Source organism: Solanum dulcamara, chromosome 3 (assembly GCF_947179165.1).
Source record: "Solanum dulcamara chromosome 3, daSolDulc1.2, whole genome shotgun sequence".
NCBI lineage: Eukaryota > Viridiplantae > Streptophyta > Magnoliopsida > Solanales > Solanaceae > Solanum > Solanum dulcamara.
In genome coordinates, this window is record NC_077239.1 from 80,185,665 (window position 1) to 80,204,188 (window position 18,524).

General features: G+C 31.0%; 1 protein-coding gene across 1 annotated transcript; it reads left to right on the plus strand.

Annotated features, from left to right (window-relative positions):
* Positions 1-9,915: 9,915 nt before the first annotated feature.
* LOC129883247 (pleiotropic drug resistance protein 1) lies at positions 9,916-18,215 on the plus strand. Its single transcript, XM_055957870.1, has 20 exons — positions 9,916-10,452; positions 11,084-11,204; positions 11,307-11,480; positions 11,921-12,080; positions 12,205-12,281; positions 13,319-13,372; positions 13,467-13,859; positions 13,955-14,236; positions 14,339-14,655; positions 14,753-14,913; positions 14,997-15,100; positions 15,183-15,339; positions 15,425-15,621; positions 15,713-16,045; positions 16,161-16,451; positions 16,543-16,626; positions 16,712-17,073; positions 17,151-17,322; positions 17,415-17,669; positions 17,767-18,215. Exons 1-20 carry the CDS (start codon positions 10,085-10,087, stop codon positions 18,022-18,024), a joined length of 4,320 nt encoding a protein of 1,439 aa, XP_055813845.1. The 5' UTR covers positions 9,916-10,084; the 3' UTR covers positions 18,025-18,215.
* The last annotated feature ends 309 nt before the right edge of the window (positions 18,216-18,524 follow it).

Sequence of the window (18,524 nt, forward strand, 5' to 3'; positions counted from 1 at the left end):
TTTTTTTAATATCGTATGAGTTGTGGCACTATCCAAAATGCACATATCTTCATTATTTATCTTGAATCCAATTGAAGACTGATAAATTTATTTATCTTCATAAAATAAAAATGCATTGTAAGAAATAAGTAACAATTTTGCTAGAAAAACATAAGTCCTTTTTTTTATTATTATTTTTTTTTTAAAAAAGTTAAATTATGGTAATTTAGAATTTAAAAATTATATGATTCAATTATGATGAATGTTACAATAATTTAGTTTATGGAATTATATACTTATTAACCTTAAATAAATATTATACACAAGTATTAAATATAAAATATTATAAAACACTAATATAATATTATTCATCATGTATAGATAATTTGTTTATTGACAAAAATAATACAATCATTATATATTATTAATGTCTAAAACATTAACAAGAATAAACAGTTAGTATAATGACATTAAATAAGGCGAATATTATTTTTAGTAACAATATGATATTAAGATTAAATAATAGCACACTAATAGTAATTAATTACAACATTGTAAAATAGCACAATGTAATAAACAATATACAATTATAAAAATGTGACCTTGATTATTATTTTTTTTTCTTCAAATACATAAACGTAAAAACACAATAATTCGAAGTACATGATAACATATTAAAAAAAACATGAAATTAAACATCAATTAAGATCCTTAAAAAAATCTTCAACCTCCAAATGAGTAATATCATTGAGGTCATTAAAATCATCATCCCTTAAGGCCAGATTTGTTTCAATATTATCATTATTCAAAGGCCTTGCCTCAACATTATTTTCGAACGCCAAGTGTGACTCTATCCGAGCATTAGAAGAAGAGGCACAACCTCTATTTGCCTTTCTTTTAAAAGAATTTTGATAAAGTCTTACAAAATGCCCAGGCGTCCGACATTCATTTTTCCAGTGGCCTTTCATGCCACAACGATGACAGTTACTTTTTGAAGGGCCATTTTGAGAACTGATATTGTTCTCCCTTTTATGTTGACCACCACCACGACGATTATTATATCGTCCTCTGCCATTACCACGCCCACGCACATTATTGTGACCTTGATATTTATTATGTCTTCTTTTAGACTGACCATGTGCTTTTACCATATTTGCCTCCGGTAACGGAGCAGTTCCAGTGGGACGGGCTTCATGATTTTTCATTAAAAGGGCATTATGTTGTTCAGCCACCAGAAGGCATGATATCAATTCAGAGTATTTTTTAAAACCCTTTTCACGGTATTGCTGCTGTAATATTACATTAGAGGCATGAAAAGTAGTTAGTGTCTTTTCTAACATGTCCTCATCATTTATATTTTCCCCACATAATTTTAATTGGGAAGTTATTCTAAATACAGCAGAATTATACTCAATTACGGTTTTAAAATCTTGAAACCGTAAGTGCATCCATTCATAACGAGCCCTTGGCAATACCGTTGCCCTGAGGTGGTCATACCTCCCTTTTAAGTCTTTCCACAATTCAAGTGGATCTTTCACTGTCAAGTATTCCATTTTTAGGCTTTCATCTAGATGATGACGAAGGAAAATCACAGCATTTGCTTTATCCTGACTTGATGCTGTATTTCCTTCAATTATAGCATCACCAAGACCCTTAGCGGTAAGGTGAATTTCAGCATCAAGTACCCATGACAAATAATTTTTACGAGAAATATCAAGTGCCACAAATTCCAATTTTGACAAATTTGACATGATGAAAATTAATTTGAAAGTAACAAAGATAACTTAAAAATTAAATTTCTTTAGTAGATATACCTGATATAGAAGTTAATTTTCTGAAAAATTAGAGCTTCGTGCTGATAACGTGTTATAAATTAACTCGACAATTAATAAAAAAAAGGAAAGTAAGAGAATTTAGAGAGTAGAATTGATTTTCTTGTTTTCGTTTCTATGTCTATCTTCTCAATGCCAAGAATGACATTTATAGAAGATGAGAAAGCAGTGCAACAATAACAATATCAAGTGGGCAACTTGCCCACTCCCACTTGAGAAAGAAACATCCACCATCTAATACATACGTATATGTCAGGTATTTGTTATTGTCTCTATTGTGAGAATGCTTAGTATTACTAAGATTTTTGAGCACATACACTGAAATTGTTACATCAGCTAAATTTTTCTAAAAATAAATAAATCTAATTCAGATTCATATAAGATTTACAGAATCAAAATTAATTCATCGTCCAACTATTTTAAATTCACATGAAATTTATGTTACTAAGATACTAAATGTTTTATTTTTGAACCTCCATGGTTAACTCACAATAGCTATTTTTTGAGTATGCATTGAATAAATTTATTTATGTATAATAGCTCACAAATTATATAGAAAATATAAATTACATTAAATAAATCATGTGCGACAAACTTGACTGAAAGACATTACCAGAGGAATAAGGATTTATATACTAATGTTGTACTATGTATTTAGATTGTCGACCATATGCTTCTTAGTAAATTATTGTAGACAACATGTAGGAAAAAAAATGAAGTATTGTATATAATTATGATTCTCTTAGAGCCCCAACTTGGATTAAGCACATGGACAGTGTATTTATTTTTCTCATCAGGAGATTATTAAAATTGTTTAACTTTATGGAGTATGAAATTTAATAATTAGTTAATCCCAAATTGACAAAGTTTAATAGTCAAAAATATTTGGCATCACTCAATACAAGTAACAACCACTACAAACAAAGAATATGAAATTCATCACTAACATTTCTCTAAATAGCTAACAATTTTTTATCTTTTTTGATAATCTATCCTTAAATTGGATTAATGGCATATTTTTCCCCTTTAGCTAGCCACAAAAGTTATCTCACTAATTTTGTAATAATTTTTTTTGTTTGTAGTGAACGCAACTCATCAAAGAGTAGAAAAAATACAAGTTGGCATACTTTGGGAATGTTTATTTTAATTTCTATTTTTGCCCTAATTAGTCTTGTTTGCTCTTTATTGAAAATAAAATAAGCACACAAATCTAAAGAGCAAAATGCTCACATTATATACATGTTTTAGGGTTTCTACATATCCCGTAAAAAAGAAATTAAAATGTTCATATAATAATACATGTTTTAAAACGTCAAGTTTTAAATATATACTCAATATAGAGTATGTGATATTTCTTTTAGCAAAACTTTTATTGCATTCATATGAATATATGGAAATTAAGTAAATCAAGATTAAAGAATAATAGGCTAATGCAATCAAGAAATGGAATCTCAAAATAGCAAAAAAGTAAATAAAAATATGATGATTTTTTTTAGATATTACGTAAATAACTATAAATAAAAATAGTTAATAATTTAAAATATTTAAAAAATATTACGGTCAACTTGGTTGACTCTCCATATTCCATTTGTGTTAGATAAGTTGAGTCGGAGAACCTCAAGCTAATTCGAACGGAGAACTTAAATTTTAATATATTTTTTTAGTGAAGTTTATTATAGCTAACTCATTGAAACTCTTTTGAGACATAGTATTTTAATTTTGTCAAATTTCTAATAATTTTTTCCTCTTATATGAAAACTTTATGTCTTCTGCAATACTTAATATTTATTTTAAAAATTATCTATAACCTAATATTTTTTAAAAAAAAACAAGGCCCCTCAAATTAGGAGGCCTAAGGCTATTACCTTTTTTATAGGCTTGTCGAGCCACCCCTGACTAATTTATGTATTCCGCATTACGTTAAACATACTCTAAATTATGATAAATAATAATTTAAAATTTTAAATTAATATAATTAAAAAATAAATTTATTTGACCCTCAAAATTTAATATATATATCATATAATATAAAATTAAAAATTTAATGTATATTTGATTTTATGCTAACACAAACTTCTGTAGCTAGTAGGGGTGTTCATGGTTCGGTTTGGATCGATTATTGATTAACACCATAACCAAATCAATTTAATCGGTTTTTAAATGTTTAAAATCATAACCAAACCAAGTAAAATAATAACCACCAATTTGGTTATTATCGGTTTGGTTCGATTTGATTTAGTTTTTCGGTTTATGACTAGTCGGAACAATTCAAATATTCTCTCTCTACATTCTTCAATTTTTTTATGAAGCTCTTTTTCGTCACAGACCACAAGAGCGAACTTTGCTGCATATTGAGGGAAAAACATGCTGATGGCAAATAAGGTGGACCAAACTTGCAACGCAGTTTAGATTTAAAATAACAAGTCAAACAAAGGTTTCAAAATACAAACAACTTTGTCCATTAAAATGAAAAAAATTACATAATTAAACTAAACTAACTAGAGAATCCATAATATAATCAAAAGTACTTCGACCATCTTAAATTAATAATTAAAAGGTATAAAATATCTTTAATTATTTATGAAAATCTAATATTATACATATAAATAATTATAAATTTTATGTATATACTTATCGATTTGGTTCGGTTATTTATTCAGTTATTTTTTACTATAACCATAACCAAATCAAATATTATCGATTTTTCAAATTTAAAACCAAACGAAACCAAATCTCAATTTTTTATTCAATTTGATTAAATTTTCGATTTGATTTTGATTTTAATCAAAACTGTGAACAACACTAATAGCTAGTCTATAAATAAAGATCTAGAAAAAAAATAAAATAAAGGCACAAGATTCCAAATACTAATGTCTGGTCAAATGTCAAGCCTTCAGAAGTCTATGAAAGGCATTGTCTTTTATTATGAATAATAATAACAATGAATATTCAACATTTAGTTGTGAAGGTAAGTATGAGTTGGTTGACCGCTGCAGAACTATCCATTTTGACCACGAATTCCACAATAATTGAAATTAAGTATTCGATGTCAGCTTATTCTCCATTTTTAAATTTTCAATAAATCTAATTAGGTGCTATTTCAAGTATGACGGAATGGAAATAAGATTGAAAAAACAAGAGAATGAAATACCACGATATAATTCAGTTTAGATGATCGATTATAATTTAAATATAGAAAGCAATAATGTCATAGAAATTCCGTACGTTTAACTTACTTATACTACTCCCTCCGTAAGCAATGATCACTAATTCCTATTATTATTTTTTTTATAGTGAATTCTTACTTTATATTTCCCACTCCGTTGATTTTTACTTTTTTAATATTTTAAAAATGAATGTTAGTTGTCGTCAAGAAAAATATAATTATTTTTTCATGTTTTATCCTTATTATTAATTAGTTATTTTTTAAATTATTTTTTAAGATTTAAAATTATAAATTAATTAATATGAATAAATTATTATTTCATTAAAATGCAGTACAAAATCTAAAGAAGAGAAGTAAAAATAAACGGAGAAAGTAATTACTTCCTTCGTTTCAATAACACTTTTTGAATTTCCAGATTTAAATATACATAATTTACAAATATATAAATTTTATTTTTTAAATAAATTAAAAATTTCATGTCTAATTTTTTAATCACATTTAAATTATTTAACTCTGGAAAAATAAAAAAAATGCCAAATATATTAAGACATATGAGTAATCAATAAACGGATTTAAGTGGTTTGTTGTTGAAAGTTGAAACATAGCAATTAAGATTTCAACACTTATAAGTTGAAATTTCAAAGTCTTATTTCTCAAGTCTGACTATTCATTTCTTAGCGTTAATTTTCCTTGACAATTGCTTTGTCCGGCATTAATGTTTCGCTTCTCAAAAGTTGATTCTTTCTTTTCTCTCGAAAGTTAAATCAATTAATTTTTATATTAAATAAATTAATTTAATATTTTAAAATTATAATTTAATTATTTAGAAACTATACAAAAAATATTATAAATTATAATTCTTCTCATATATCAATATAATAATAAAAGTTTTAAAAGATTGATCAAAGTTTAATAGTTGACTTGAACAAATTACAATAATTGTATTTATTTATCACGGTGAAATAATTGAGATCTTTTTATCCTTAGTTAGATGTCTCAAATTTGAGTAATAGAAACTTTTTTGTATGCCCCTAGAATGAGCAACGAGTAATCCAAATATAATCGAATTTCAATACATATATCAAATACCAAATGAGAAAAAAAACCTCCTTTGAGCCTTCTAGTCATTATTGCTAAGTTCAATTTTATTCTATCTTGTTAAATCTCTTCACGCTAAAAGGTAAAAAATTATAAATACATATCATTGATGAGAACTTGTACATTTAGCATAAACCATAAATAGCTGAAAACTCGAAAATCTGTCCTTTTGGTCAAATTATGTGGACATTCATATTTTTGAAACACGTATATAGAATATTTTGAAACCATTTGCAAGCGTTTTTTTTTTAATACAGCAAATAAATTTTGGTTGCCTAACTTTAATGCTTTTTCTTTTTTACCGGTCAAGTAATTATAAAATAAACTCTCTTATTGAGAATGACCTCTAGGTTGGTTAAGGAATAATATAGTATTGAAATACTCTTTAAGTCCTAACTAGTAAGTAACTTTATTCAGCATTGACACATGAGTACTTTATGTCAAAAAGACAAAACAAAATTGAACGTAAAAATAGAATTTTGATTTTGCATAATAGTTAGTAAGAATTATTGACTGAATCTTATAATACGTATTATTATGCTACTAATAATATATATACTAAGGATGTGGCATGTATTTAGACTTGGGGACCATTTGTTTTAATTTTTATTTTTTTAAAGTAAACTATTGTATACAATATTATCGTATTATGTTATTTTTTCTTATTTTTTCAATGTTATGTAATGTTTTCTCTATTATATGATATATGTATATATCCCTTTTACTTTTGTATTTTTCTTTTCAAATTATTTTGATATGCGTTATTTGAGTTGATATATTGATTTTTGAAAACCGACTTTCTATCTTATAGAGATTATAAAATCTATGTATACTCTATTTTTTTTTCAAATCTTACATATGAGATTACACGAAATATATAATTATTGTATACATTTATCAAAAAATAATAAATATTTTATACAATATGATTAATTATATATCTTCTTGAAGTCTAATACAAAAAATTAAAGAGCCACAGCCGCGCACAGATACATTGTATTTTTTTTTGATTGCCTTAATTATGGGAGCATTTATTTAATTGTTCATTAGCACACAAAGTTAATGCTAGATTGGAAGTTTGAAGATTAAACTCTAGAGTCTAAAGGGTTCAAATTGATCATGGAATCAAAATGAAATATTTAGAGTGCAAATTCATTGTTGCATCGGAGGAAGCGGATGTGAAAATAAGGCTTGCCACACAAATTATTCCGAAAAGAGAAAGTTTTAAGTATCCATCTTAGGTCTGTAATCTAGAGTAGTAGAGACATTGATGATGATGCCACAATGCATGGATGAAATGGAGGTTTGCCTCTGGAGTCTTGTGTGATAAAAAGGTACCACCTAAACTTAAAAGGGAAGTTCTATAGAATTGTGGTTAGATAGTTTTTGTTGTATGTGGTAGAGTGTTGGTCAGTCAAGAGTTCACTGCAGAAGATGCATATTACGGAGATGTGAATTAATGTTGAGATAAAAGTATGAGCATATTAGGAGCAATAAGAGTAGGAATGAGGTTATCCGGGAGAAGGTGGAAGTGGCTTTTGTGGCGAACAAAATGAGAAAAGCGAGATTGAGATGGTTTGTGCATGTGCAAGGAGGTGCAGTAACGCCCTAGTAGGGAGGTGTGAGAGTTTGGTTGTAGAGGGTAAGCGGAGGGGTAGAGGTATGCCAAAGAATTACCGGGGGGAGGTGATTAAAAATGACACAACTTCATATTCCCGAGGACATGACTCTAGATATGAAGGAGTGAAAGTCGCATATTAGGATAGAGAGATAGTAGTTGCAGTATTAGTCGTACCCTAGTAATTCTTGCCATATGTGGTTTATTGTGTTTTCGATTATTACACTAGTTTGATGTTTGTTACTATTCTTTTCTTGTAGACTTTACATTGCTTTTTTTTAAAAATTAATTATAAATGACTAGATATGCTTTCTTCATTGTTTTCTTCTTCCTTCACTTGAGTTTGATACACTTGAGCCGATGGTCTTTTGAAAATAGCCTCTCTATTTTCACGAGGAAGTGGTAAGGTCTGCGTATACTCTACCCTCTTCAGATCCTACTTAGTGAGATTTCACTCGATATATATGTTGTTGTTGTTCATTATTTCCCCTTAATTTTCCTTTCTTTTATTTTTAAACGTCAAGTATTTGTTTTTAGAAAAATGAGTTTACAAAATGGCAAATATTCAAGATGAGAGGTAAAATAAGCATGACGTGAAAGCAAGATGGGTGGGGAAAAAAATAAAAAAAGAAGTTAATGTGACATAAAAAAGAATTTTAATACGTCAAGGTTACATGTAACATTTCTTTTAGCAAATCTTTTAATGCATTTCACATGAATATATGGAAATAACTAAGTCAAGATTAATCTAGAATGATAGGCAAATGCAATCAAGAAAAGGCATTTCAAAATAGAAATAGAAAAAAGAAGAAGTTAATTAATGAATGCAGGATTTCTAAACTAATTTAGACATTCAAATTATGACTTGTTTCAATTGAACACTTGGACACATGACAAAATATTGATGTGCATAATAAAAGGAGACGATTGTTCTGGTGTTTTTCGATTTATTTGTGTTTGGTAGTCAAATTTTTAGAAAACAAATTCCTTAAAAATGAGAAAAATAATTTTTCTAGTAAATAAAAAAAATAAGTTCCACAAGTGATATTTCATAAGAAGGACACCTCGTCTTCACCCCTTCACCTCCTATTGTATTTGTATATGAAATTATAAACAAATTTTTTTTTAGGATAATTTCTTTTTGCTTATGTATATACTATTCTTTCGTACCAAACACACCTAACATAATTTTTTACTTCAAAATCTAAAATTAAAGTGCCTAATATGACACTATCATGTCTACATTTGCTTAGATTAAAATGTATTATATTTTGAGCGTTTAAATAAAATTTACTTCAAAGAGAGCGTGTATTTATCAAAGTCCTAGACTTAAAGACAAAGTTAGGTTTGTAGTATCATACGGTTTGAAGTTGTGACCATCCATTTGGTCAGCAGTGATCCCATATGCCCCATACAAAATATTTAATTTCCCCCATTTATACTATCCACATATTAGCCTTTCTTTATTCTCTTTATTTTGGTAACTTCTTTTTCCAAGTAAGTGAGTGGTATTTTCTTGTGAAGATTCAAAGAAAGTACCCTTTGGGGATTTTTAAAATAATGCCACTATTCTCCACATGTGTGACTAAAGAAATTACTACTGTTTAACTACAAGTACTTGTAGTTTCAATGAATATACATATATATATATATGTTTAGGATGATTTTGCAATTTTAATCTCTCAATTATTAATAAATTCTGATGTTGATCATCGTGACTAATTTTAAATTTGCACTGAAATTTGTTATATTAGAAGGTAAGACACTCTCTAATAAAGGTAAACTCCATATCTAGAGAGACTGATCGAACCAAATCTTTTAATTAATGATGAAGAAATTCTTACACTCCACTTCAACCCTTATTGATAGATAATTTGTTTCTAATAGTTCCTCATTTAGAAAAAAAAAGAGAGAGGAACATTTGATAGATTATTTCTAGGAATATGTTACCCTCAAATATGTAGTAAACAATATCAATTTAACTTAACACAAATAATATAACAATTTAGCACTTAGTAATTTTGGGATAACAAATTATAAATGTAAACTAATATGCTTAATCAAAAATAACAAGGACCAAAAGTAGAGTTTGTCAATTTTGAGAGACTAAAAACACAAAATTTCCACTTCTTTTTGGTGGTCTTTTGAATATTATCAAATTCTACAGCAGCCTTTTCTGAAATAGCTAACTATATAAATCCCCTCTTGTCTAAAAACTTTGACAGCTCATTCCTTCTTTTCTTCATTTTCATACCATTTTTCATAGAAAAAAAAATCTCTAAAAATAGTTTCTTTGAAACCCCCATTTTCTATTTTGTGATGATTTGAAGTTTTTCATAACAAATTTGTGAAAAAAAGAGAATCTTGATTTTTTTTGGGGGGGTTTTCAAGATGGAGCCAGCAAATTTGAGTAATTTGAGAGGGAGTAGTTTAAGAGCAAGTATAAGTGGAAGTAGGGGGAGTTCAAGTTTAAGAGCAAATAGTAATTCAATATGGAGAAATACTGGAGTTGAGATATTTTCAAGATCAGCAAGAGATGAAGATGATGAAGAAGCATTAAAATGGGCAGCGCTTGAAAAGCTTCCAACTTTTGATAGATTAAGAAAAGGTTTATTGTTTGGATCACAAGGTGCTGCTGCTGAAGTTGATATAGATGATCTTGGTTTTCAACAAAGGAAGAATTTGCTTGAGAGACTTGTTAAAGTTGCTGATGAAGATAATGAAAAGTTCTTGTTGAAACTCAAGAACAGAATTGACAGGTATGTTAATTTTGTTTTAATAAAAATAAATTTCGAGTTTGAGATCTGGATATAAAAATATCTTGTTAGGGAGAGCTGTGGAAGACCTCATTTTGTGGGAATACAGTGGTATGATGTTGTTGGGTGGGAAATAAAATTTTGTTTTTTGGATAAATGAGCTGTTTTTTGTTCTTTTTCTTTAATGGTTTACATAAATGTTGTCTGCTACTCATACTGAATTACGACTAATTTGGACTCGCATAACATAAGGTGTGAACATCTTTATATTAGGATTTTTTCATATTCAAAGATGTAACACGAGACCTCTAGTTTTTAGTCAAAGGATGAAGAGATTCTATCTATCATCATCAAGAACCGTATTTGGTGAAATGGGGTTTCTTTATTTGTAAATTTAAGTGGTTAAAAATGATTTTTGGACTCTGTTTGACTTAACTTATCAAACATAAATTTATAAAAAAAAATTTTTTGAGCACCTAAGTCAAATATACTCAATTATTTTTTTGGGTTTATTTTAAACCCAAAATAACTTTTAAGTTGGCCAGCCAAACACTCAAAAGAGCTGAAAACAACTTATAAGCCAATTCAAACGGGCTTTTGATCCTTGTTTTGTTGGAAATTTGTAAATTTGCAGAGTTGGAATTGATTTGCCAACAATAGAAGTAAGATATGAGAATTTGAATATTGAGGCAGATGCATATGTGGGAAGCAGAGGATTGCCTACATTTATCAATTTCATGACTAATTTTCTTGAGGTATATATATATAAAAAAAATATATTCTAATTATTCATTATTACAATTTTTTGACTAAAAGGGTTCTTGAATCTAACAAAAAAAATTGTTTTTATTTCGAAGACATTGTTGAATACTCTGCATATCCTCCCAAGCAGTAAAAGGAGAGTCACTATTCTTAAGGATATTAGTGGTATAATTAAGCCTTGCAGAATGACTCTGCTTTTGGGACCTCCAAGTTCTGGGAAAACTACTTTGTTGTTAGCTTTGGCCGGAAAGCTTGATTCTACTCTAAAGGTAATATTTTTCCTCAGGTGTACGAAATTTACTGGCCTGACTAATCTGAATTTTGATTAAACAGAGTGGTGTTCTTTTATGAAAAAGTGATGATTGCATTTTTAGTCCCTCAATTATTGATTAATTTTAAGTTTGGTCCTTGAAGTATTTAGTTAAGTATATTTAACTGTCAATTGACTAAAATATGTGTTTTTGATACATTTGTATAAGAAATATGTGAGTTTTAGATTAGTTTTTTTTAGAATATATCACCCTCTAATATGGAGTAAACATGACAAAAATCATTAAATTGATGAAGATTCACAATTGGAAGGATCAATGTTCTTAACCAGAAATCACAAGGAACGAAAACTACTATAAGTCGATATTTGAGGGACTAAAAATGCTAATATCCCGAAAAACAAAGCTAATTTTTTTGGTTCTTTTTCTTGGAAAATCAGGTAACTGGCAAAGTGTCATATAATGGACATGAATTACATGAATTTGTGCCACAAAGAACAGCAGCTTATATTAGCCAACATGATTTGCATATTGGAGAAATGACTGTAAGGGAAACTTTGGAGTTCTCTGCAAGATGTCAAGGAGTTGGCTCTCGTTATGGTTAGTATCAATTGTTTTCTTTTTAAAAAATCAATTTTGGTTCCTATTTTTTAATTTGGTTTTAAATTAAATGTTAGATAAATCCTGATATATTAAAATTGTTTTTGTTGGTAATTTTGTGCAGAGATGTTAGCTGAACTATCAAGAAGAGAGAAAGCAGCTAATATAAAACCAGATCCTGATATTGACATTTACATGAAGGTTAGTTAGACTGGACATATACTATGTTTACATGTGTAAAAATGATCATATTTGAAAAAATATCTTTTAATGCTCAAAATAAAAAATAAAAATAAAAATATTTATCTATGAATGGAACACCACATAAATAAATGAATTTTTTATTAGAAATTATTGGACAAATATTTAGAAAAAAATATCAAAAAGTATTATTTTGGGTCCAAAAGAGTGGCTAAAAAATTAATAGTAATATATTTTGACCCCACTACTGTAAGAAAATCCTAGAGAGGAGACAAAGAAATCTCTAGAAAAAATAAAAAAAGATTGAAAAGTAAAGCAAAGTTATTAGAAAATTCAAAGTTTACATATATTGTTTACTCTTTTTCAATTCCTTTTTATGCAACATTGACTTTAGATTACAGCAGAAAGAGTTTTTTTTCTTAATTTTCCATGTGATGTTTGCTACTCGCATTGTGGGCCCGATTAATACATATTCACACATGTAGAAAAGGTTATTGATACTTGATAAGTATGGTAACTAACCTATTATTAATAGGTTAAACTACAGACAGTTTATAAAATTTTTACACTATGCATATAACTTAAATCCTTTGGTAAAATAATTTCTTTTTTAAAACTCCTTTGATATTGTGCAACAAATAATTTGTAGTTCCATATGTTTGTACTAACATACTCCTACATTTTATAGTTTACGTAAAATTTTAAAATACATTTTACTTGTCCGTTTTAATAAATCAAGAGAGTTTTATTACTTTTTTCCCATATTACCCTTAGTATTAAATTACTGCATAAAATAGTAGTTGCCAAATTTAGAGTTAAAAGAATCATTAATAAGGTTAGTTTAGTAAAACACACCTCTAATTAAAGTTTAAAGTTTACTTAAGGGGTGTGCCTGGTCATAAGGACCAAGTAACATGAAATGGAGGGAGTACATGTTTGTCAATCCAATTTTAAGTGATAATTGAGCTAAGTAAATAATTTTTTTTCCCTTTATTGGAAAGTAATCATACTTTTTACTTTTTTTTGGTGGTATTTAGGCTTCAGCAACAGAAGGACAAGAAGCCAATGTTGTTACAGATTATGTTCTTAAGGTAATGTTTAGAATATCCGATTAGTCTTATATTTGAATTATGTAAGAAAGGGGTTTATGATATTTGAATTCTAATAATGAATATGATATTGCAGATTTTGGGACTAGACATTTGTGCAGATACTATGGTGGGAGATGAAATGTTAAGGGGTATTTCAGGTGGACAAAAAAAGCGTGTGACGACCGGTGAAATGCTTGTTGGACCATCAAAGGCACTTTTCATGGATGAGATATCAACTGGATTGGACAGTTCTACAACATATTCCATTGTGAATTCCCTAAGGCAATCTGTTCAAATCTTGAAGGGAACTGCTGTGATTTCTCTGTTGCAGCCTGCCCCTGAGACCTACAACTTGTTTGATGATATCATTCTGATATCGGACGGGTTCATTGTCTATCAAGGCCCTCGTGGTGACGTGCTCGAGTTCTTTGAATCCATGGGTTTCAAATGCCCAGAGAGGAAAGGCGTGGCTGACTTCTTGCAAGAAGTATGTTTCAATATAAGAAACAAGAATGGTACTTAAAAGTTTGTAAGTGTTGATGCAATTTTGGTTCTAATGTGGAAAGTCGGAAATTTTTGTAGGTGACATCGAAGAAGGATCAACCACAATATTGGTCAAAGAGGAATGAGCCTTATAGGTTTATCACATCGAAAGAATTTTCTGATGCGTATCAGTCTTTCCATGTTGGGAGGAAACTAGGCGATGAGCTTGCAATCCCATTCGACAGGACTAAATGCCATCCTGCTGCTTTGACTAATGAAAAGTACGGTATAGGAAAGAAAGAGCTCTTGAAGGTTTGCACTGAAAGAGAATATCTTCTAATGAAGAGGAACTCATTTGTTTACGTGTTCAAGTTCTTTCAGGTGACTTACTTGATCTATGTTAGAAATGTTGATTTAAGTCTTGACCTTGTCATATACGCGTGCATGTTATAATGCTTGCCATGTTTTCATCTGTTTTCTCAGCTTACAATAATGGCTCTCATGACAATGACCCTCTTTTTCCGGACTGAGATGCCACGAGATACAGTAGATGATGGAGGAATATACGCTGGAGCTCTCTTTTTCGTGGTGGTTATGATTATGTTCAACGGGATGTCTGAGATGGCCATGACAATTTTCAAGCTTCCGGTCTTCTACAAGCAAAGAGACCTTCTCTTTTTCCCTTCATGGGCTTATGGAATTCCGTCATGGATCCTCAAAATCCCTGTAACACTTATTGAAGTTGGTCTTTGGGTGATCCTTACTTACTATGTCATTGGATTTGATCCTAATATTACAAGGTATGGAAAAAATAGGCTACACAAAAATATTGATGAAGCTATCTGAACAAGTTTTTATTTTTCTCCCATGGTAGTTAATCACTAATGTTTTTTGCAGATTTCTGAAACAATTCATGCTGCTCGTATTAGTAAACCAGATGGCATCAGGATTGTTTAGATTCATGGGTGCAGTAGGAAGGACCATGGGAGTTGCAAGTACATTTGGAGCATTTGCTCTTCTTTTACAGTTTGCGTTGTGTGGTTTTGTCCTATCACGAGGTACGCTTTGTGATTTAGGTGTTTGCAGAATCTCTTTTTTCCTCAAACATACTAACATTTTGTAATTTCACCTAATGCTGCAGAGGACGTGAAGAGCTGGTGGATTTGGGGGTACTGGATCTCACCGTTGATGTATTCAATGAACTCAATGCTTGTGAATGAATTTGATGGGAACAAGTGGAAACATGTAAGCTTGTATTACATAAAGCTGCCTGCAATGGTTTATTTTTTTCGTATATGAATGCTGAAATCAACTTGCACTAAAACAGACTGCACCAAATGGAACTGAGCCCCTAGGAGTTGCAGTGGTGAAATCTCGAGGGTTCTTTCCAGATGCATACTGGTACTGGATTGGTTTCGGGGCACTTATTGGATTTACAGTTGTCTTCAACTTATTCTACAATCTTGCACTGGCTTATCTCAAACGTGAGTTTCCGTGAATTATTTCCATTTTATGTTTCCTCAGGAAAAACAAAAAAACAAATTACTAACATAGTATTATTATCTACAGCATATAGTAAGTCACAAACAGTGATAACAGAAGACAGTGAGAATGCTGAAAATGGTCAATCTGCATCCCAGATAGCTAGCACCGAGGGAGGAGATATCATCAGTGCGGGTCAGAATAAGAAGAAGGGAATGGTTCTTCCATTTGAACCCCATTCTATCACCTTCGACGATGTTGTATACTCTGTCGACATGCCTCAGGTAACATGCCAGATGTTTACGAAAAATTGGAGCTGTCAGCAACACCCTTGTCCTCTGATTAATACTAAAACTTATTTTGGATGACTTGCAGGAAATGAAAGAACAAGGTGCTGGTGAAGATAGATTGGTACTTCTAAAAAGTGTGAGTGGAGCTTTCAGGCCTGGTGTTCTCACAGCTTTGATGGGTGTTAGTGGTGCTGGTAAAACAACATTAATGGATGTTTTGGCTGGAAGAAAAACAGGAGGATATATTGACGGCGACATCAAGATTTCTGGCTATCCCAAAAAGCAAGAGACATTTGCTCGTATTTCTGGATACTGTGAGCAGAATGACATCCATTCACCTTATGTTACAGTGTATGAGTCCCTGGTATACTCAGCATGGTTGCGTTTACCCCAGGATGTTGACGAAAAAACTAGAAAGGTCCGTTTCTCTGAAATTTTGTCATCCATTAAAAGACCTTCTCTTGCAGATTTGACAGACCTCTAAGAGAAAGTAGCAGTGTCATAACAGTTTCTATTGGTTATTTCTTTTACAGATGTTTGTTGATGAAGTTATGGAACTTGTTGAGCTTGGACCGTTAAGATCAGCCTTAGTCGGGTTGCCAGGAGTTAATGGTCTCTCAACTGAGCAACGCAAAAGGTTGACCATAGCAGTTGAACTGGTAGCGAACCCCTCTATTATATTCATGGATGAACCAACTTCAGGGCTGGATGCAAGAGCTGCTGCAATTGTTATGAGAACTGTTAGGAACACTGTGGATACTGGAAGAACGGTTGTTTGTACTATCCATCAGCCAAGCATCGACATTTTTGAAGCCTTTGATGAGGTGGATTTATTATCTTTTAAGCAAAATTTGTAGCTAATATTTATTTTATCTTTTTGTAACATGTGAGTACTAAAATCAAATGGCTTTGCAGCTATTTCTAATGAAACGAGGAGGACAAGAGATATACGTTGGTCCATTGGGTCGCCATTCTTGCCATTTGATCAAATACTTTGAGGTAAGTTGGTACTAAAGAGAAAATGACTCTTCCATTTCCAATAATATACGAGAAAATACTGACCTCCGTTTCGCCTTGATTGCAGTCAATTCCTGGGGTAGCTAAAATCAAGGAGGGTTACAATCCAGCTACTTGGATGTTGGAAGTCACAGCCTCGGCTCAAGAAATGATGTTAGGGGTTGATTTCACTGACTTATACAAGAATTCTGATCTGTACAGGAGGAACAAAGCCTTGATTACTGAATTAAGCATCCCTCGCCCTGGTTCAAAAGACCTGTATTTCGAAACTCAATATTCACAGTCATTCTGGATTCAGTGTATGGCTTGCCTGTGGAAGCAACACTGGTCGTACTGGCGTAATCCTGCTTACACTGCAGTCAGATTCATTTTCACATTGTTCATTGCACTAGTCTTCGGGACAATGTTCTGGGATATCGGTACCAAAGTGTAAGTACAGAAACATGAAGGTTTTCAAAGTACTTCTTAAATTCCTTCATACTTAACTTGATCTTTATTTGTTATAGGAGCAAGAGCCAAGATCTTTTCAACGCTATGGGATCAATGTATGCTGCTGTTCTCTTCCTTGGTGTACAAAATGCATCATCAGTGCAACCAGTTGTAGACGTTGAGCGTACAGTGTTTTACAGAGAAAGAGCTGCTGGAATGTACTCTGCCATACCCTATGCCTTTGGGCAGGTGAATATTCAAGTTCGATTTCTGGTAGCGATACGAACTTTAGAGTTGAAAAAGAAGTTCAAAGTATTCATTGACACTTTCCTATATTGCAGGTTTTCATTGAAATCCCTTATGTATTCGTACAAGCTATAGTATATGGTATCATAGTCTATGCTATGATTGGATTCGAATGGGAAGCTAGCAAGTTATTTTGGTACTTGTTCATCATGTATACCACCCTCTTGTACTTTACATTCTACGGTATGATGAGTGTGGCTGTCACACCAAATCAAAATGTTGCTTCTATCGTTGCTGCCTTCTTCTATGCTGTATGGAACCTCTTTTCAGGATTCATCGTTCCACGACCTGTAAGATCCTATAACTCTTATATTCTTGCCCCAAGATACGCATTTTAAATTGATCTAGAGCTCGGAAAAATGACATATATTGTTGTTTTTTCTACAGCGTATGCCTATATGGTGGAGATGGTACTACTGGGCTTGCCCTGTTGCCTGGACCTTGTATGGTTTGGTTGCATCACAATTCGGAGACATCCAAACTAAACTAACTGATGACGAAACTGTGGAGCAATTCTTGAGACGTTACTTTGGGTTCAGGCACGATTTTCTTGGAGTTGTCGCAGGTGTGCTCGTGGCATACGTAGTTGTTTTTGCCTTCACATTTGCTTTTGCCATCAAGGCATTCAATTTCCAGAGAAGATAAGTGAAATGTAACCAACTGAAGAACTTTGAGGAGGCAGTGGTAACAAAATTAGTATGTAGGGATTAGTTACTACTTGAGAAAGTGGTTTCTTTTTAACTTTTTGATGAGGTATAACTTCTTATAATATTCATTAGAACTCGTATGTTTATTTATCAATGTACAATGAAAATATAGCAAGAGTTCTGTTCCAAGGTTTGTCTTCTTTTTAGTTTTTTACCGTTCCCTCCCAAATAACACTTATTTTTTCAGTACGCTAGGATTGAGCTACCTCCCAAGGTAGGGTTAAGGACTACGTACACAATATCCTCCCTAGATCCCAATTGTGGGATTACATTGGGTATGTTGTCCTAGTGCATTAGGATTGATTGTTGATTTGATACAAGAAACTAAAGTATATATGAGCATAGATAGTAGGGACATACCTTCAAAGTGTAACAAAGGTTGAAATTTCTTTTTAAAATCCTGGGGAAAAAGGAAAAGAAAGAAAGAAACTAAGGAAT

What these genes read in the sequence shown, in the direction of transcription:
- LOC129883247 (XM_055957870.1), top strand. Translation starts at nt 10,085, where the DNA reads ATGGAGCCAGCAAATTTGAGTAATTTGAGAGGGAGTAGTTTAAGAGCA. An exon ending in TTGACGAAAAAACTAGAAAG is followed by an intron (nt 16,046 to 16,160) that starts GTCCGTTTCTCT and finishes TTTCTTTTACAG; the next exon opens with ATGTTTGTTGATGAAGTTAT. An exon ending in TTTTTGAAGCCTTTGATGAG is followed by an intron (nt 16,452 to 16,542) that starts GTGGATTTATTA and finishes ATGGCTTTGCAG; the next exon opens with CTATTTCTAATGAAACGAGG.